This window comes from Phycodurus eques, chromosome 1, assembly GCF_024500275.1.
Source record: "Phycodurus eques isolate BA_2022a chromosome 1, UOR_Pequ_1.1, whole genome shotgun sequence".
NCBI lineage: Eukaryota > Metazoa > Chordata > Actinopteri > Syngnathiformes > Syngnathidae > Phycodurus > Phycodurus eques.
This window is the reverse complement of record NC_084525.1, coordinates 40,282,136-40,303,159: the sequence shown is the minus strand read 5'-3', so window position 1 is coordinate 40,303,159 and position 21,024 is coordinate 40,282,136. Positions and strand designations below refer to the sequence as shown.

The following is a 21,024-nucleotide window of genomic DNA, read 5'->3' as shown; positions in this document are numbered from 1 at the left end:
TTAATGGAACTGCAGCAATGTTACTATTTTGCGGGAGCTTATTTACATCACATGCAAATATTTATGGAACTGCTAGAGGAGCATGGATGTAAACAACATTGGACACTCCATTACAATATACACAACAACAGTGTACATTCCCTAAAAGTTGGTTGTACAGTGATTTTGCGTTTTCTATAAAACAACTTTTTTTTTTAAATAAACGCGGAAAAATTGCAATTGATTTCATGTAATTTGAAGGAAAAAATACGATACTGGGATATATATCGTTATCGGAACACAAATTGTCCACATCGCATTGCACTAATCTATTCACGTAGCTATATTATCTTTAGCTCAAAAGAGAGCAGACATGGGTCATGTGAATGAATCTCTCTGCTACTCACATAGATGCTGGGGGTCGGTGGGTTGAGCTTGTCTTTGGGCAGGGCTGGCGTGGGAGGAGGGGGCAGCCGTGGTGGCGGGCACTTGTCGAGAAGGATGCTGCTGTTGGAAAGCCCATTTTTGCCCAGGTTTCTGCACACACATCAATAACATCAGGCAATTTTCCAAGAACAGTCTATTACAAATTTTGAATAATTTACAATTTTCTTGCAATTTGTTCAAAAATTATGATCAAATCCAAACTGAATAAAGCCACCCAATTTTTATTGAGTAAAACAGTCAATAAATGTAAACATTATGTGACGCAAAATATCTGCATAGCAACAATTACGTAAACGTTTCTGATGCTTCAGTGACTGTAAAATTCCACTGGAGGGAGCCATCAGCAAACGAACATTTGCGACACATTTGTCTCACCTGCAGGCTTTCAGCACGTCTGTGGAGCTGGGGTAGATGGATACAGAGGATGAAGATGATGAGGATGACGAAGAGGAACCATGCGGAGGCGTGGCCTTGAGACCAGTGATAGCAGGCGGCTCGGCCTTCAGTGGGCTCCGAGAGTCCTCAGAGATCCCCCCTTTGCCATTACCGTTAACAGCTGGCGTTGTTGTTATAGTTGTGGCGGGACTATGGCTGCCTATCCGGGTGTGTTCTAAGGATTTGGGTGAGGGCGTGGCAGTGGATATGGCAGAGACAGGTGAGGAGGCAGCTGAGCTTCCCTGTGTGTTGGGGGTAGAGGGCAAGCCAGCAGGGTGGATGTTGTTGACTTTGTTGGGAGATGTCGTAGATACAGTGCCTTCTGTCTTTCCCTCACTCCCCTCTGCCCCCCCTGCCAGCAGGGCAGATAGTCTTGGATTGTCTGCGCTAAGGCTCTGCTTCTCACCACCTTCTGCCACTTTGCCACCCTCCCCCAAGTGGATAGCATAGGCCAGGCTGTCGGACTGCGCCACTTTGCAGTCAGCTGATGCCAATGGCGACGGCGGAAGGGTGGCCGCAGTGTTGCCATCTTTGGTAGCGGACACACCGGGTGCTGCCCCACTTGAGGTAGAGGAAGGGGGAAGAGAAGGTGGGGATGGTAGGTGGTTGTGCGCTGGCTGTTGTTGTGGCGTTGCAGCGTTGGAATGTCCAACCTGATTGTTGGACTGCAGGGGGGCAATGGAGTTGGGGGGATGCAGATGAGAGGTGTTTCCCTCGGTATTGGAGCCAAGAAGAGGAACGGACTGTTTCTGTGGCACCTAAAGGAAGGGGACAACCGTTGATTAAGACCACTAGAGGTGTGCAAAATAGTCTTAGGATTATCACTATTTTATTTATGGCAATGTTTTTTTTTTTGTGAAGAAGGATTAAATTGCAGCTATCAAGCAGCTGCATTTTTATTGACAAGAGGTCAAAGGAGGACCTACGTGGTCACACGATTGTTCCTAGACATTGAATAATAGTGTGACGGTGCACCCAAACGCCCGTCCGTCATTCTGTGACTCGCGCGCTCGCGCGCTTTTGACCCTGCCTAGACTGGCTTATATCCAGAGCAGGATGATAGATTTTATTGATGAAATCGAGTTCAACTGCCAGGACTATTATGATTTTTTTTTTTAATAAGTTTCCCATATAGATCTTCCGTAGTTCAAAGAGCATCCCGTGCTGACATTCACTAATTACGCTAAAAAGATGGCATGCTGGCTAGTTCACCAAAGCAGTGTAAGTGTTGCCAACTTAGCGACTTTCCAGACCCCTCAAAAAAGCAACTAGTGAGTTTAATTCCGAAGAAATACGAGCAGAATCAGCTCGACATTGTTTTCCGTGCAACAAGAAACAAGCCCGGTGGAAGGCAATTACGTAGTCAAGTACATTTGCGAATATTGTTAGTGAGTGTATGTGTGTGTATACTGTACACACACACACACACACACACACACACACACACACACACTGTGTGACAGGAGAGGCAGGATTTTCAGAGCTTTCAGTGAAACGCCCAGTGTCAGCAAGCTGAAAGAATGTCTCAATTCTTTAGTATTTTGAATCCTGATTTCACATACTTTGCAATTTTTTTATTTCATTCATTCATAGTTAGGCTTATCAACAAGACTCTTGTCTGTGGTGTCAAATTTACAAGACATTTTTTCCTCCTGTATTGTTGCACTTTAACTGTTTCTTCTCAATTAAGATTTGCTTTTGAATAACATTATTGTAATTTCCTGTTCTACGCAAAGGGTAGGGTTCTTGCTTTTAAAAATCACTGAAGATGTATTTTGTAAAATCATTACACTCCAAAAAATATATAATTCAAATTCATCCTTAAAAGCCTAAAACGAATGCCAATCATGCCCATGATGAGTTGTACTATGTACTTCTGACCACAACTTATGTATCAGCTGCTATATTGTCAATATTTCCTTTTTAATTATGTAAAAAGTACATAAAATAATCATAGGCAGGATATGGTGTGGCAAAGGTATAAAATGAATCACGATGATTCAAAGAAATCACTGGCACAGAGAGCTGAGGACTTACCTGAGAAGAGATAAGGTGCAGAGGGCGTGGCGTGGTGTCCTGTGTTTGCGTGCTTGTGCAGGTGTGAGGTAGTGCTGAGTCGTCGCTGCCGGCAGGTTGCAGGTAAGGCACATCTCTACTGGGCCCCGAGGCCGTAGGCCCCGGCTGATTATTATTATTACTACTACTACTACTTCTACTGTTACTACTACTGTTGCTTTCACCCACAGGAAGCGAGACAGAGTCTGAGTGTCTGTGTGCCCCAGGACCCACAGGCCCATTGGTCAAAGGTTGAGGGGGGCACAGGGGCCGATGAGGTCCCAGATGGGGCCGTGTGGGATGGAGGCTAGGATTAGGGGATGGGAGAGAATTGGCAGTTGGGCCATTGGGGAAGGAGGGCCGCACCTGACCTCCTGACGCATTCTGCCGCATCTACATGAAAAAATGAAGACCAACATGAACATTTATCGCTTAAGTTAACACTAGGTGTGACAGAAGAGTAGACTAGAGCATGACCATGATTTTTGCTAGCGTGTGCATTGCCATCATTTTTACCTGGTGCTGCTGCATCATGCTGAACTGAGCATCCAGCTGCTCCAACATCTGCAGCTGTGTGGGTTTCAGGCTGGCTCGATTACTCCGTAGTTGTTCTAACAACTGCAGAGAACAATAGCAAAAAGAAATTTAAAAAGCGATGGAACCTGAAGTGAGGAATATAAAAAGGAATAAGCGCAATGACCAACCTGCAACTTCTGTGGGGAAAGGTACCAGTTGGGAACGGGCTGCTGCACTGGATTAGTAGCCCAGGAATCTCCCTGTTGAAAAAATAATGGAATAGCACACGTTAAGCGAAATAAAAAGTGAAATCAAAGAATAAGCATGCGCAAAGACTTACGGAGACAAGCTTTTACCTTGGCAGGGCTGGAAGCTCGCTTCCTCTTGGCTGGGCAGGACTGGTCCTCTGCTTGGCCCAGTGCAGCCACGTGAGGAGGCAGAGACTGACCTGCACCGCTACCCTCTGCAGCATGGTTGGGTTTACAGGCCTGGAGGAGGGGAGAAAACGGGGAGTAGCGCAGGTAAAATGAAACAAGGGAAAAGTAAAGAGCAAGCGGAGGAAGGGTAAATGTAACAAAAAGACCATTGAATAATGGTTGGAAAGGAGCAAAGCGCAGATAAAAAGATAAGTGGAGAGAAAGATGCAGAAAATGGGAAATCAGGGAGGAAAAAGAAAATAAAAAATCATTGTTAACCAGTAAGTGAAGAAGAAAAGCAAAGCCAAGCAGAGGATTGAGAGTAAGACAAATGGAAAAAAAGAGACAAATGTTGATATTGAAATAATTGTAGCATGTTTAACTGGGGCTAAATGGTTATTAAATCATGACATGTTTTACTGATGCATCACAGTGCCATAGCAGCCCTGGGTGGAAAGAGGGGTTCTGCTTCCTGAAGTAGGCAAAGTTGGAGCTGTTGCAATGACTAAAAGCAAACTGAATGCATTCAACAGTACAATAGGTATAGCTGCCCTCTAACAGAGAAAACATCAGGCTAGTGTACATCCATGCTATGTCATCACCAGAGTTGTGTGAATTTCTTCTCCCTACAGATTCTAAAACATGAAAAGACACAGTGAACATTGTGAAATGATATTAAAGGATCATCTGGACCCAGTGAAAGATCTTAGTCAACACATCAATGCACAGTCCAAAACACAACAGCGATCATGCACAAACAAACACTACAACTTCCTACTGTGAAACAGGTATAAATAAATAAAAGAAGTGATGAAACACTAGGGGGCGATAGCGGAAAGAGACTGGAGGCTGAACGCAGCACAACCTCACCGATGGCACCCAAGCCTTGTTACAAGGTCAAATGAGAGTGACAATTATGATTGCAGCCGCTCGACTTCAGAGTTGCAGCTCTTAAATTTGTCACTGTTTAAAACAGATTAGGTGAAGTTGGCCCCTTAAACAGATTTTTCGGCAAAGTGGATGGCGCATGTCTTGTTATAATACAGGAGGTGGTGATGTGAAGGAGTGGGGAGATTAGTGTTTGACTTGAGCGACGAGAAATGGGTGAAGTTGAATAACTACTGGAAAGAAAGGGGTGGGAGACTGAGTAACACTTGGCGAAACTCTCTCATCATCTAAATAATAGGCGCTGTGAACCAGCTGTGGCCGACAAACTGTATTTGAAAGTGCTATAACAATACGCATTTTGAAGAGAAACTCAAGAAGTGGCAGTAACAGACAACAATTTTGCAACTGTACATCAGCATAGGAGATGGAGTTCAAGCACAAGTGTTACCCATTAGTGTGCACAACAGTGCATGTGTTGACAGGCGTGACGGCGTGTACATCAGGATTATGTGTTTTGAGCGTCTCGGGTCAAAGGGGAGGGATCTGGTCTCTCACCTGCTGTGGCGCACTGCTCAGGCCTCCCTGCCTGGAGGTGAGCTCAGCCGGGATTGGTAGACTCCATGCCTCCTCAATAAGAGGGAGCATTTTACTTTTACTCTGTGGGCTACTGAGCTGGGGGTTACTCAACTGAGCCTAGGGGAATGGAAAACGACGTGAAAAACCAAAAAAAAAAGAAAATAAAAACACAAAAGGCTTTCTTGCTAAAATTAAACAAAAACAAAACAAAAACGATGACCTCGAAATAAAAAAAAATAAAAAAAAGATCAGCAATGGTACAGGCAGGTTACAGCACAAGTGAAGCAGAGTCTTGGAGCTGCATGGCCATGTGTGAAAAGGGTGGTTCAAATGGGGAGGTAGCATTTGCATGACACTCAGCAACAATAATCCCAAACATGACCCTTAAAGACCGTCGCTGTGTCGTTTTAATACAAATTAGTGGGACTGTGACTCATGCACAAGGTAGAAATGACACTGCTTTGAGGAAATGTGAAAGCAAATATAGAAATGGGATGACATGGCAACTGTCAGGACCCCAGATGACGACATGCCAGCTGTTTGTTTAGTCATAAATAAAGTGGCCTTGAAAGTAAATGGCTCCTGATAGTATTGATGTTGGGATTAATTTGTGTTACTAGAGATTACATGGATTTTTTTGTGACATTTACTGTAGCTTTTTGGTAAAGTAGCGTTTTTTACAGGTCGGTTTACTACATTACATTATAATGGCTAGTCAACATTATTGGTCTCCAAATCAATTAATGACAGCTACCGGAGCACATGTGGCTGGCTGAACTGCCCTGTCACTATAAATTGCTGCACATCTCTCGCCACCCACCTGTAGGCATTTGATTCGGTGGGTCAACATGGTGGCATTGGTGCATGCCTTGCTGCGTGTGGCGTTGATGTAGCACTTGATGGCATCATGCGGCTGGTTGCACGACTCATACAGTGTGCCCAGGTCCATCCAGGCGGCAGCATGGCTGTGGTCCAGCTGCACAGCACAAATGTAGGCCTGCAGTGCATCCATGGGCTGGTTCTGCTGCTGATACAGCACTCTGGGGCAAGACAGTGAAGAACAAAGTGTGTGAAGAGGTTCAGCAAAAAAAGTGATATATATATATATATATATATATATATATATATATATATATATATCCCACAAGTTTCATATGGAGTGCACGGAACCCTTCTTAATTTGAAAAATAAAACATGGTTTATGCGGCACGGTGACCGACTGGTTAGCACATCTGCCTCACAGTTCTGAGAACCGGGGTTCAAATCCCGGCCCCGCCTGTGTGGAGTTTGCATGTTCTCCCCGTGCCTGCGTGGGTTTTCTCCGGGAACTCCGGTTTCCTCCCACATCCCAAAAACATGTAGGGTAGGTTAATTGAAGAATAAATTGCCCGTAGGTGTGAATGTGAGTTGTTTGTTTATATGTGCCCTGCGATTGGCTGGCGACCAGTTGAGGGCGTACCCCGCCTCTCGCTCAAAGATAGCTGGGATGGGCTCCAGCACGCCCGCGACCCTAGTGAGTATAAGCGGAACGAAATATGAATGAATGAATGAACATGGTTTATTTCAAATTCAAAACAGGTATATATTTTATTGTCTGTGTAGATTCTCAGTCATCCAGGTCATGCTCAAAATGAACCACGCATCAGTTGCACACAAAATCACTGTGTTAAAGAAAACCCACAAAACATGAATTTTACACAAAAAAACAAACTCAATTAAATGAAAATTTACTGCAAGTGAATGTGAATTTTGCTGTTGCCATTCCACTCTCATAGAGGAACGGACTTCGTTGTTAAAATTCACACCAAAGTCTGTTCCTTTTCTTTATATTATTTCTACAATGCTCGAAAAGGGTTAATTGGTAAGAGTACATTTTTTGGGCTGTTTTTTTATTATTGGATGCGCTGTCTGACGGCACAGCAATGCTACTCAAGTCAACTGCATCGTTGAAATGTTAAATAAAGATGGTTTAGAAAAGAACAAAGCATTTCAACTCCAGACGCTGCGCCGCAATAATAAACGGCAAATTTGACGCTCCTTTGCATTTTGAACGGCATGAACAACGCATTCAAAATGCAGTGTAGAAAGGCTTTTACGGATAAAGCACGCACACACACGCGGTGTGTGTCGAGTCCTCCGTCGAACCCCAGCGACTGCCTCACCGAACCCCTGGGGTTCGATCAAACCCAGGTTAAGAACCACTGCACTACACCCAATTAAAAAACACATTATGCTATTAAAACATTTCTCCATTGGCTATCTGCTACACATCGTCCCACCCTGCACACAAAGCCATAGAAAACAGTCTTTTGTCGACGTCATTACATAATGCAATGAAATGCAATTGTAAGGGCTATTTTCCACAGTAACTTCGCTATATTATACACACACACGCACATTTATATACACACATACATACACACTGCCACCAGAAAGTATTCACACCCCTTCACTTTTTCCACATTATGCTGTTACAGAATTATTCTAAAGCTGATTGGAGTATAGTTTTCTTTTTAAAAAATCTACATAAAATATCCCATAATGACAAAGTAAAAACACATTTTTAGACAGTTGTGCAACTTTAGAAATGCACAAAATTCAGAACAAATTTTGAAATATTTAAACAATAGGTACATAAATATTTACACCCTTGGCTTAACATTTTATTGAAGCACCTTTGGCAGCAATCACAGACAAGTCTTGTTGGGTATGTCTCTACGAGGTTGGCACACCATTTTCTCCCATTCCTCCCTGCAGATCCTCTCAAGGTCAGTCAGGTTGGATAGCCAGTGTCGATGGACAGCCATTTTTAGGTCTTTCCAGAGATGTTCGTTTGGATTCAAGTCTGGGCTCTGGCTGGGCCACTCGAGGACATTCACAGGCTGTTCCAAAAGCCACTCCTTTGTTATCTTGGCTAACTGAGGACACTAATTGTTGAAGCTTTATAGCTGGAATTATTTCCCATTCTTGCTTGATGTACAGTTTCAGCTGTTCAACAGTCCGGAGTAGCCCTTGTCGTATTTTACGCTTCATAATGTGTCACACAATTTCAATGAGAGACAGGTCTCGACTGCAGGCAGGCAGGCCAGTCCAGTACGCGCACTGTTTTACTACAAAGCCACGCTGTTGTAACACGTGCAGAATGTGGTTTGGCATTGTCTTGCTGAAATAAGCAGGGGCGTCCATGAAAAAGACATTGCTTGGATGGCAGCACATGTTTCTCCAAAACCTGTATGTGCCTTTTAGCATTAATGGTGCCTTCACAGATGTGTAAGTTACCCATGCCATTGGTACTATCACAGCCCCATACCATCACAGATGCTGGCTTTTGAACTTTGCGTTCATAACAGTCTGGATGGTTCTTTTCCTCTCTGGCCCGGAGAACACGACGTCCACAATTTCCCAAAACACCGGAGTGCCCGGAGAAAACCCATGCAGGCACGGGGAGAACATGCAAACTCCACACAGGCGGGGCCGGGGATTGAACCCGGGTCCTCAGAACTGTGAGGCTGACGCGCTAACCAGTCGTCCACCGTGCCGCCTATATTATATATATATAATATAATATAATATATAATATATAATATATAATATATAATATATAATATATAATATAATATATATATATATATATATATATATATAATATAATATAATAAATATATATATTATATTATATTATATTTTTTTCTCTGGGCACTCCGGTTTCCTCCCACATCCCAAAAACATGCATTAATTGGGGACTCTAAATAGCCCGTAAGTGTGAATGTGAGTGCAAATGGTTGTTTGTTTGTATTTGCCCTGCGATTGGCTGGCAACCAGTTCAGGGTGTACCCCGCCTCCTGCCCGATGATAGCTGGGATGGGCTCCAACACGCCCGCGACCCTGCTGAGGAGAAGCGGCTCAGAAAATGGATGGATGGATGGATGGATATATAATATATATATATATATATATATATATATATATATATATAAATATTATATCGCTATCTATCGCTGAGATGATCATTGTGGCCAGTTAATGAACTTTAAAAGAAATTAGGTTAGATTTTGCTTAATTAATACACTGGTGCCTTGAGATACGAGACCCAACTTTTGAGTTCTTCAAGATACCAGCTATCGGTCAACCATTTTTTTGTCCTTGACTTGCAAACATAAAATTAAGACATAATTTTGATTATGCTAATTTCCATGTACAAAGTGATGAAGATATTAAGAGCCTAACGGAAACGTGGTGAAACTTGCAATCTACAATTAACTCATAAAATGATGTGACAAACAACAACAAACAAATACAATTCAAATAAATCAGCTGTTACCCTATCGAGCACCAGGTATCTGCACTGGCCTCAGATTTATCGATGGATTGCCGATAGGAGATGAAGGCATCCTGGACCTTTCCAATACTAGAGTAGCACCTGCAGGAGAAACCGGCTTTCAGGGATGTGCAGCTGACCAGAGAATTTAGAGCAGCTTTCCACCAAGCCTTCTTTCACTTGCAAAATGAACATCTACCATCTACGACAGGAAAAGCTTCAACAAAGCTGCTGTTTGTCTAATGTATTCTCATCAAATATGTGATAAGATTTTTATTTTATTAACATTTAACATTAACATTTTCTATTACATTATTAATGTGTAACGTCTCAGGAATAGAAGAAAAAATACATACTTTAAATTCAGAAGAAAAACACCCCCCGACCCCCAAAAAAATTAATTAATTAATTAATTAAAAAACAATTTCCAGATAATCCTTTAAAAAAAGCTCAATGCAATAAAAACCTTCTTGGTGGAGGTAATACAACAGTTGAGCTACATGCATTTGCTTCTGAGTGAGTTTACGATGATAAGCGTGACACATGGGTGCCCCCTACCTGCCCAGGAAGTACCATGACTGTCCAGAGTTGGGATCTGCCTCCAGAGATTTCTGCAGACACTGGATGGCATAGCTGTCCCTACTAGCTTTGTCCCCAAGCTGCTCCACTGTGTGATGCATCCAGCCTGGGGTGAAAAAAATGCACCCACAGGGAGTCAGTCACTGTATACCTCAGACAGATTGTAATGGTCCACGTCGACAGGCATCTTACCAAGCTGTTGCAGGGTAGTGGCTTTCACCTGTGCGGGAAGATCCTCTGTCTGCAGGAGGCTTTCATAGGCCTCCTTGGCAGCCCGATATCTCTTCTGGATGGGAGGAACAGTGAAGAGGTGTTGATAAGAAACTAACCTGGACACCCCTCACCCCCATGTTTTGCTTGTATAGCATGATTAAACAAATCATATCCACCCCTGTACGCCACTAAAATGCACCATAAAGCTGACACTCTCAGCGCAGAGGTATATTCTGATACAGCACAACATGCATTAGTGATACTGCTCAAGAGCCAGTGAATGTGACATTCCCTCTCTACAGAGAGACCATCAGCATACAAAAGAGGGGGAGACAGACGTTCTCGTTTCCGTGGCAACCCCGTCGATCGGCTCGGAATAATTTCCTATCCCCTCCCGCCCTTGCCACCCAATCACGCACCGTGATCCCCCCTTTCATCTGTCAGCACTTGGCTCAAGGAATAGAAAATAACGGTTTCTGTGACTTCACTGGGTTACTATAAAAAATAAAATATATTTTAAAAATGTGGCAGCCCTTCACTTGAATTGAAAATAACTGCCAACAAAACTGACTGTGTACTTGGGAGAGGACAATTGCGAAAGAAAAACACTTACCTGAATCTCATATAAATGAGCAATGTGGAACTGAACTGCAAGAGAAGAGAAAATAAAGTTAGGTTATTCAACAGTTAATTTAAGAAGTAGTCCACCACCACTTCCTTCTTGTCCTTGCATACTTTGCAAAGTTTTGCTGCAGGGTCAATAAATGCAAGCCCAAGGTTGACTGCCCACAATCTAACAGAGCAGAACGGTGGCAGCCACCCCAGCAGCACCTTCTTGTGCGTGGAGCGCCGCAGTGTCTGATCTAAACTGCCTGAGTGACTCTCACCAGATAGAGCAAGGGAGGAGAGAGAGAGGGGAAGAAGGATGGGGGCTGCCCTTGTCGTGTGTGCGTATGAGAAGAGGAATGACACACACACACACACAGCCACACACACAGTTAGAGGCTAGGAAAAAATGGATACGGCAGTCTCCAAGGTAACACATAGCAGTTAGGGGAGATGATGAAGAGTCCATGTGCCTACGAATATTCTACCTAGCCTAAACATTCTGCTGCATGCGTGCGTGCGACAGATGTTATGCAGTATATTCTTTGATTTTTTTTGTGAGGTGAAAGTGTCCTCGTTCCAGTATTCATTGGCCATGACACCTTAAGATGCTTGGTGGTAGTCAGTATCAACACTTCGCGTAAACAGATAACGATGGCTGAACTTACTTTCAGCTTTGGACAAAGTGCAGGGATTGGAGTCAATCAAAGCTAGCTGAAAATGCTGTGAGAGAACATTGGGACAGAAATTAAGAAAGGCACTTCAACTGCCTTCACTTGTTCACAGTCACGTTGCAAATTAGAGCGTGGGCCTACCTTTAGACTTGACTCGTAGTCTGTGTTGACCTTGAACATGAGACCCAGTCGAAGGTGGATCTCCTTGGCGCGGGAGAATCCCGGGTCAATATACAACACTTCCTGGAATGCTTTGATCGCCCTGGTGGAGGTAAGAAAGGTGGAAAAAAAGCACGACTGTTTCAAGATGATGCAGAGAACTTCAACAATAGAATATGACGGCTGAGGTCAGAGTTTAAGCTTCCCAATTGTTCGTAAAGGAGACAGCATATGTAAGGGCAACCAAAGTACCGCTTAAGGTGTTTGTCAGGAGGAAAAACTGCACACGGGCAAAACATGATCCAAATTGGAACATTCAACACCAACCTAATTTTTTTTTTGAAGTTTTCCTTTTCTACCTTGACTATATTATTTTTTATACAATTTTACAAATGTGCACCTCCCAGTAGAAATAATTTACAGATTTCATGTGACACATTACACAGATTCCGGTCTACAACATGTACATTACATTCTGTTGGAAAACAGGAAAAGGAGAGCTATAAATCAGGTTGTGGGGCTGAGAGGATCATTCCACTGTGGCACTGTGGTGGTGCCTTTCCGAAGACGCAGGGTTCTCAAACACAACTTATCCGGTATATAAAATGGAAGGATGGTCGACAGTGGCATTCGAACCTGATTTACTTGGCTACTGCTGCTCCCTGTATCAATTAATATATGCCATCTGGTGTTGATATCAATTTGGATGGTATATCCACAGCTGCAGTCTACTCAATGTTGTAATTACAATATGCTAATTCCTTGTAGGCGGAATGATTGAATAGTGGTACGCAAATATGCCTCTGAGTCAAGGGGTTTTGGGCTCCAATCTCAGTTCAATTAGTTAGTGAAGACTCAAGGGGTGTACCCAACCCCTCATCCAAAATAAGAGCGGATTGGGTCCAGCTCAACCGCAACCCTAATAAAGACAAGGACAAACATGGATGGATAATTCCTTGCAACTAGTGCCGTCCCAATAGAAACAGCGTTCTTATTCTCTCCCGCCCTAATGTTCTCTGCACTGATAATAACCTATAAACATATACAACTGATTAGTGTAAGCACGTCGCAGAGCTGGGTCGGTCACAAATTTCCAAATGATTTACACTGATTTCTGGACAACTAAATTTGGGTTAATTTAGGACACAGTGGTATAAAATCCATAATCCTTATCTGATTCTTACAAACTCATGCTCATTTTAGTCATGTTTCAAATCTCGTTCCAATGATATCCTCTATCTGTCACAAACCTACATCTTCGCTTGCATGATAATTATATTATATATTTCCAATACAGTGTTCCCTCATTTATCATGGGGGTTATGTTCCAAAAATAACCCGCGATAGGTGAAATCCGCAAAGTCGTAAACTTTATTTTTTACATTATACTATGTGTTTTAAGGCTGTAAACCTCACCATTAACATGTTCTCACATTTCTCTCGTTTAAACACGCTCTAAGTTCAAACCTTTGTAAGAAAAATAAGTACATTGTTATTATTATTATCGTTGTACTTATTATTATTAATACTATTATATAACGAAACGAAGGTCAAAACCTCTTTTAAGGCCCAAACTTTTAAGAAATAAAAATGTAAACATTTTCTGACAAATAAAGGACAATTTTTAGAAATAACTAATTTAATTTTAATGAACAACGTAAGAAGTTGGAAACAAGAAATTATTAATTGTGACTCGCGCGTATTTCACGCTTCCTCTGACCGTCCCTCTTCGTACTGACGCCGCTCCGCTGTAGCGTCTTTTTCCGAGAGAAGAACATAGTTCGAGGTAGTTGTTGCCGCTCTTTTTTTCTTCTGGGCGAGAAGATTCTTATGAACAGGCATGCCACCTGCGATAGTTAGCATCTTCCTTTGCCTTTTGGGTGCAACCGCAGGTGCTCTTGCAGCGCGTTTCGTCGACATTGTTGGTTATGTCTGGGAGAAAACTTTAGAGTCACACTGCTAGCAATCGAACACTCATTTAAATTTAGCAAGCCGAATGCATTCTGTGCTGTACAGGAGACATGGCACGGAGGAGATGGATTCAAATTGGTCTACAGTACCATAGCCAATCAGGACGCAGAATACAATGCGGGTTTGTACGCTGTAAAAAAACGCATTGAAATTGCACTGTAAAAATATCTGCGAAGTCGTGAATCCGCGATAGTCGAACCGTGAAGTAGCAAGGGTTTACTGTATCCACTATTGCTGCTGAAAAGATGCAAATTTACTCTTTGTGTGAATAATAAAGGTTATCTTATGTTACAAATATTTTTAACAATTTATACTTTTAATCTTATATGGGTCGGCATGGTGACCAACTGGTTAGAGCGTCAGCCTCACAGTTCTGAGGACCGGGGTTCAATCCCCGGCCCCGCCTGTGTGGAGTTTGCATGTTCTCCCCGTGCCTGCGTAGGTTTTCTTTGGTTTTTGACACACTTTGGTTTCCTCCCACATCCCAAAAACATGCGTGGTAGGTTATTTGACAACTCTAAATTGCCTGTAGATGTGAATGTGAGTGTGAATGGTTGTTTGTTTGTATGTGCCCTGCGATTGGCTGGCAACCAGTTCAGGGTGTACCCCGCCTCCTGCCCGATGATAGCTGGGATAGGCTCCAGCACGCCCGCGACCCAAGTGAGGAGAAGCGGCTCAGAAAATGGATGGATGGATGGATAATCTTATATGCCCCCTCTTCTGAAGTAACCTGTGCCGTGACATACTGATTCATTTCCATTTCAGATGGCATCTTGTGTGGTTGGGTATTATCTTATATTTATATCTCCAGAAACGTATTAATTTGCTTGTTATTTTATTGTTCAAAGTTAGTTACTCTCCACGTAAACGCGGTTGCAGCCAGACCTATTTGACAAGTGCACTGTATCACCAAATCACTTATTTCGGGGGTTTGGCGACTGAATGTCACGATAGCTTCGCAATTAGCATGGCTTTTCCGTCTTCCCCCGTTAAATCTCGTCCTTTATTCATGATAACGATACTTGTCAGAAGCATAGCTGATTTGCTAAGACACCTTGCTGCTGGAGGCCTCGCATTTTTAAGCGACATTACTGTGAAACTGAACCATTTGAACTGTGGGCTGCAAGGCAAAGATAAGACTGTTGTTGATAGCCAGACCTATATGCATTTAAAGGTCAGCGGAACATTTTCTCTGTGCATTTACAGAGGGGGAAAAAAATTGCTGCACTTTCCTTCTGTGCAGATGGTCCTGAAAGACAATGCTAATACATCTGAGACTTTTGGCAAAGTTGTAGAAAAGTACTCTCAAGTCATAAACTGACTGGGGCAAGAGTGTGAGAACAGGTTTTGTGACCTTTGTCAGCTTGGGCCTTGTGTGTCGTTCATTTCCAACCCATTCATAAATGTGTGGACTTGCTCAGCATATACAATGCTGAGCAAGTAAGTGCAATATTCAGCATGGATGCTGGACAGGTGGAGATTAAAATTGTAACATTGTAAAATGATACAAACCTCAAAGCCTATCAGGCTGCACCAAACCCTTGGCCTCATGTTGACACAGAAAAGTACAGTATGGAGAGCAGATATGAACATTGCCAGCTTGTTTGGATCAACCTATTTGTGTGAATCTGCCTTTTCTGACATGAACTTCATCAAAAAGAAACAGAACACACCTCACTGATGGACACCTGCAAGACTCAAGAGTTGCAGTGCCAAATTGCTAAAATTGAAATGACTAAAACCGATATGAAATTGATAGTTCTTATAGTGAGGGCTGCTAACCCTCTTCTCTTCCCTTGGGAAAACCACCGAATTTGGAGCATTACCACAACCATAAAAGAGACATTTAAAAACGACTGCATAATTGTACCACCACCATATAAAAGTATTGTTTGATTATTCATACTATTTTACAATGTAATTTTACGAGCAAAACAAACCAATTTACTTATTTAAAGTCAGTCCCGCACAGAATATGTATGAATCATTACTACTGCAATTATTGCATACAAACGCACACACACACACGTGAATATATATATATACACGCCGATAAAAAAATACATACATGTGTGTGTGTACAGACAGACAGAAAGACAGATAGTGCCATGAAAAAGTATAGGCCCCCTACTCAAATTGTTATATTTTTACAGTTTCCCCACTTGAGTTTAAGATAATCAAAAAATGTAAATACACAACTATAATGCAAGTGAACTTAAAATGCTTTTTTTTTTTTTTTTTGAAATCTCCAAATAACTGGTTGGGCCATCCTCAGCAGCGAAAATCAAGCATTTTCTGTAACTGGCAATGAGTCTCTCACATCTACAATACGCGGAGATATTTTGGCGCACACTTCCTTGTAGAATTGTTTGAATTCAGCAAAAATTTAGGGTTTTCAAGCATGAACATCCTTTTTAAGGTCATGCCACTGCATTTCAAATTGGATTCAAGTCTAGACTTTGACTTGATCTCTCCAAATCCTCTCTTTGTTTTAAGCCATTCAGAAGCTGACTTGCTGGTGTCTTTTGGATCGATATCTCCCTGCAGAACCCAAGTGCGCTTCGGCTTGAGGTGACAAACTGATGGCTGAATATTCTCTTTCAAGATTTTCTGTTAAAGAGCAGAATTCATGGTTCTATCATTCACAGCAAAGTTGTCCAGGTCCTGAAGGAGCTAAGCAGCACAAGACCATCACACTAGCACCACAATTTTTGACTGTCGGTATGATCTTTTTCGGCACTACATTGTGCTACATTTACGCCAGATTTAATGTGACACACCTTTCCAAAAAGCTCAAATTTCATCTCATCAGTGTATATATCCTCCCAAATGTCTTGGGAATCATTCAATGTTTTTTTTAAAGAAGAGCCTTTAGGTTTGTTTTGGTTTTCGCCTTGGAACTCTGTCATGGATGCCATTTTTTGCCATGAACACTGACTGAGGGAGGCCTGTAGCTATTTAGAAGTCGTCCTGAGTTCCTTTGTGGCATCCTGGATGAGTCGTTGCTGTTCTCTTGGGGTAATCTTTGAAGGCCGGCTACTCCTGGGATGGTTCACCACTTCCATGTTTTCTCCATGTGGGGATAATGGTTCTCCCAATGGTTCGCTGGAATCCTAAAGCTTTAGACATTGTAAACCTTTCCAGACTGACAGATGTCAATTACTTTATTCCGACACTGTTCTGGAATTTATTTGGATTGTGTCATTTTGTTGCAGCTTTTTTAGATTGTTTGTCCAACTTGATTTTGTCAGGACAGATTTTGTTTGAGTAGGGTATTTTCTTGACTGAACAGGTCTGGAGGTAATCAGGCTTGAGTGTGTCATTTCCAAGATGGCGCCTACCAGTGTGGTCGCCTCGGTAACGCGCTCTCTAGTATTGTCTTTGTTTTTGTGTTTTTCGTCCGTCTTTGGAGACCTTACACGACTCACTTACACAAGGGGAGACCTGCTAACCATCAAGGAGGCTACTCCGGACTTTCTGTCACCAACTTTCGAAAATCCGATCAGTTTTTTCCCCCGAGTTACTCACCGGAGCGGCGTCCGCGGTTTTCGGCGCATGGATGCGGAAGCGGCGCCACAGAGGAAAACGAGCCGGCATTCAGGTGAAACTCCGCAAGAGAGGACACAGATTGGCGTTCCCGTCGATCCACCTCGCGAATGTACGCTCCCTACCCAACAAAATGGACGAGCTGCATCTTCTGTTAAAGACCAGTAAAGACTTCGGACGTTCCGCAGCCATGTGCTTCATGGAGACCTGGCTTTGCGACGCTGTACCCGATGGCGCCGTCATGCTTCCCGGCTTCAACATTCATCGAGCGGACCGCGACATGGAATCATCGGGGAAAACTAAAGGCGGCGGGATATGCTTCTATAGCAACGAAAAATGGTGTACGGACGTCACGGAGCTCGCTCCAGTCTTCACTCAGATCTTTAACAGATCTTTGGAAATGTGCGAAGTTCCATCCTGCTTCAAACGCTCCACCATCATTCCAGTCCCCAAGAAACCTGCAATCTCTGGTCTGAATGACTACAGGCCTGTCGCTTTGACATCTGTGGTCATGAAGTCCTTTGAACGTCTCGTGCTGGACCACCTCAAGAGTGTCACAGGTCCCCTGCTGGACCCCCCTGCAGTTTGCCGAACAGGTCTGCGGATGATGCAGTCAACATGGGACTGCACTTCATCCTAGAACACCTCGACAGTGCAGGGACCTACGCGAGGATCCTATTCGTGGACTTCAGCTCAGCGTTCAACACCATCATCCCTGAACTCCTTTCAACCAAGCTTCTCCAGCTCAGCGTCTCACCTGCCATCTGCCAGTGGATTTACAGCTTTCTGACGGGCAGGACACAGCAGGTCAGGCTGGGGGAGGCCACCTCATCCACACGCAGCATCAGCACTGGGGCGCCCCAAGGTTGTGTCCTCTCTCCGCTGCTCTTCTCTCTCTACACGAACGACTGCACCTCAGCGAACCCGACTGTCAAGCTCCTGAAGTTTGCAGATGACACCACCGTCATCGGCCTCATCAAGGACGGTGACGAGTCTGCATATCGACAGGAAGCGGAGCGGCTGGAGCTGTGGTGCGGGCGACACAACCTGGAGCTGAACACGCTCAAGACGGTAGAGATGATCGTGGACTTCAGGAGGCATCCTTCGCCACAGCTGCCCCTCACGTTGTCCAGCTGCCTTGTGTCAACCGTCGAGACCTTCAAGTTCCTGGGAATTACAATCTCTCAGGACCTGAAGTGGGCGAACAACATCAACTCCGTCCTCAAAAAGGCCCAGCAGAGGATGTACTTCCTGCGGCTTCTGAGAAAGCACGGCCTGCCACCGGAGCTGCTGAGACAGTTCTACACAGCGGTCATTGAATCGGTCCTGTGTTCTTCCATCACAGTCTGGTTTGGTGCTGCTACAAAAAAGGACAAACTCCGACTGCAACGGACAATCAAAACTGCTGAAAGGAATGTCGGTACCCCCCTACCCACCATTGAGGACTTGCACGCTGCCAGAACTAAGACAAGGGCGTGCAAAATCCTCTCGGACCGTCTGCACCCCGGTCACCGGCTCTTCCAGCTCCTTCCCTCAGGTAGGCGCTACCGATCAACGCAAACTAGAACTAGTAGACATTCCAACAGCTTCTTCCCTCTTGCGATCAACTTCTTAAACACCTAACCTATAATTCCATTACAACAAGCTGGCAATTTTTTGACTTGAGTTCGTTGTCACATTTCTGTGGGGCCAATTATGTATTACTCGTGCACTCACTGCAGTTGTCTCGCCATGCTGCACTATTTGCATATACTGGCCACTCATGCCAGAGTAGCATCTGCTCCATTTGCACACTGATTGAGGAGTATTTGTAACATTTGCACAACCAACATTGTCCCAGATGATCGCACTACTCGTCACTTTAAACCGCATACACTCCTTGAAGTCTCAGCGCCCTTTGCACAATGGTCATTGCACCGGACTATTGCAATATTAGTCGTTCGAACTGCTCTAAGTGCTAGAGGACTCTGCATCTTTTTGCACAATTGTTTTTTGTCAATGTCTTTATGTCCCCAAAGTGTTCTGTAAATTGACTGTTTGTTGTACTAGAGCGGCTCCAACTCCCGGAGACAAATTCCTTGTGTGTTTTGGACATACTTGGCAAATAAAGATGATTCTGATTCTGATTCTGATCATTGAAAATTAACCGAAAATTGTGATTAGCCACAATTCATGATTTTCACACAGGGCCAGTTAACTTTGAATAGTTTTTTTTCTTAAATCATTTAACAACATCATTTTAAATTCACGTGGATTATATTTGCCTGATATTTACATTTGTTTGATGATCTTAAACATTGAAGTGGGGAAACTGTGCAAAAATATAAGAATTTGAGGAGATGGCCAATAGTTTTTCACAAAAAATATTAGACCCCTTGCTCAGTTTCTTGTTCATTTTTAATGCCAGTTAAAACTAAAGGTGCCTTTGTTTGGACAAATATAATGAATAAATAATACAATAAATATAAAAAAAATAATCTGGCCATTTTCCATGGTTTTCTGATAACAAGCAAAATTATATTTAATAATAAAATTAAGATTACGTATTCTTCAGTTAAAATGGTACCAGGCATTAAAATTAACAATCAATTGAAGAAATTAGGGTGGTCTAATATTTTTTTCATGACTCTATATGTCATAAATGTAATATATATAGATGTACAATTGCATAGACAAACACACACAGTATTCATAGGTCGAATACATATGATAATGCAGAAACTGATTTAATTATTAAAAAACAACTAATCTTAAGAATGGGCTCATTCCATTGTTACTAGTGGTGGGACTCGATTAAAAAAAATCTAATTAGAGGCTTTGTAATTTATCTCAATTCATTGCATTTTAATTGGAACAATATTTGTCTCATAAGGCTTTTTTTTTTTTTTTTTTAAATGGATTGTATTGCATGACTGAATCAAACAATAGACACAGACATCAATACTGTCAATGCTCGAAAAATGCATTTCATTTTATTTCAATACAAAACCGTACAAAAACAGTACAAAATAAAAATAAAAAAATATATTTCCATGTCAAAATTCAATAGGCCATTTCGGGATTATTTTTTTTTTTCCAAGTTAAAGTGCCATTTTTGAGCACATTTTTGCAGAAATGGTTTATAAAAAAAAAAAAAAAAATTAATTAAAAAAAAAAAAATTCAACATAAGTGCTCGATTTTTTCTGTTAAAACAACAAGAAATGTAAATGGTCATTCGAAAGGCCTAAAACTCCAAGCACCCTTAGCAAACATCATTTTGTACATGAGGCCATAACATTCTGAACATTGTAGTGCAAAAAAAAAACAGCAAACCCATTGGCCTCTCAATACCTCTAGCACAACTTCCTTTCTTTCAACTCGTTGCGAAGACAAACTAGGCCTGTTCACATTACCAGAGCTGTTTTATGAATTTACGAGCGCGTATGTTGGCCATCGGCAGGGATACGTCAGTGCATCCATCATATTGATTATGTCAGTTCTGCCTGTAAACATCTCATCCTGCCCGACGCTCCGGCCGCTTTGTCTCCTCAGTCAGAGCGGCGAGAGTGCGCTCCGAGTTTCTGAACTTTCCGGAGTGTAGAGAGTGCGCTTGGAGTGAATTTACATTTACATTTACCCTGTGAGACTTGCAAATGAGAACAACCT

At 42.7% G+C, this 21,024-nt stretch overlaps 1 protein-coding gene across 2 annotated transcripts in view; it reads right to left on the bottom strand.

Moving 5' to 3' along the window:
• The window catches only part of LOC133410442 (histone demethylase UTY-like), a 73,772-nt gene that overhangs the window by 15,913 nt on the left and 36,835 nt on the right, over window positions 1–21,024 (bottom strand). Inside the window, exons 6-19 of one of the 2 annotated variants that reach the window (XM_061691629.1) lie at window positions 11,844–11,964; window positions 11,697–11,751; window positions 11,036–11,070; window positions 10,402–10,495; window positions 10,189–10,315; window positions 9,634–9,732; window positions 6,133–6,352; window positions 5,292–5,429; window positions 3,789–3,920; window positions 3,621–3,692; window positions 3,433–3,534; window positions 2,899–3,309; window positions 802–1,619; window positions 387–516 (exon numbers count right to left, since the gene is read on the bottom strand). In XM_061691629.1, the coding sequence (XP_061547613.1) occupies window positions 387–516; window positions 802–1,619; window positions 2,899–3,309; window positions 3,433–3,534; window positions 3,621–3,692; window positions 3,789–3,920; window positions 5,292–5,429; window positions 6,133–6,352; window positions 9,634–9,732; window positions 10,189–10,315; window positions 10,402–10,495; window positions 11,036–11,070; window positions 11,697–11,751; window positions 11,844–11,964 (2,554 nt within the window). The remainder of the gene's footprint in view (window positions 1–386; window positions 517–801; window positions 1,620–2,898; window positions 3,310–3,432; window positions 3,535–3,620; window positions 3,693–3,788; window positions 3,921–5,291; window positions 5,430–6,132; window positions 6,353–9,633; window positions 9,733–10,188; window positions 10,316–10,401; window positions 10,496–11,035; window positions 11,071–11,696; window positions 11,752–11,843; window positions 11,965–21,024) is intronic. The other variant, XM_061691638.1, reaches the window with a different exon arrangement.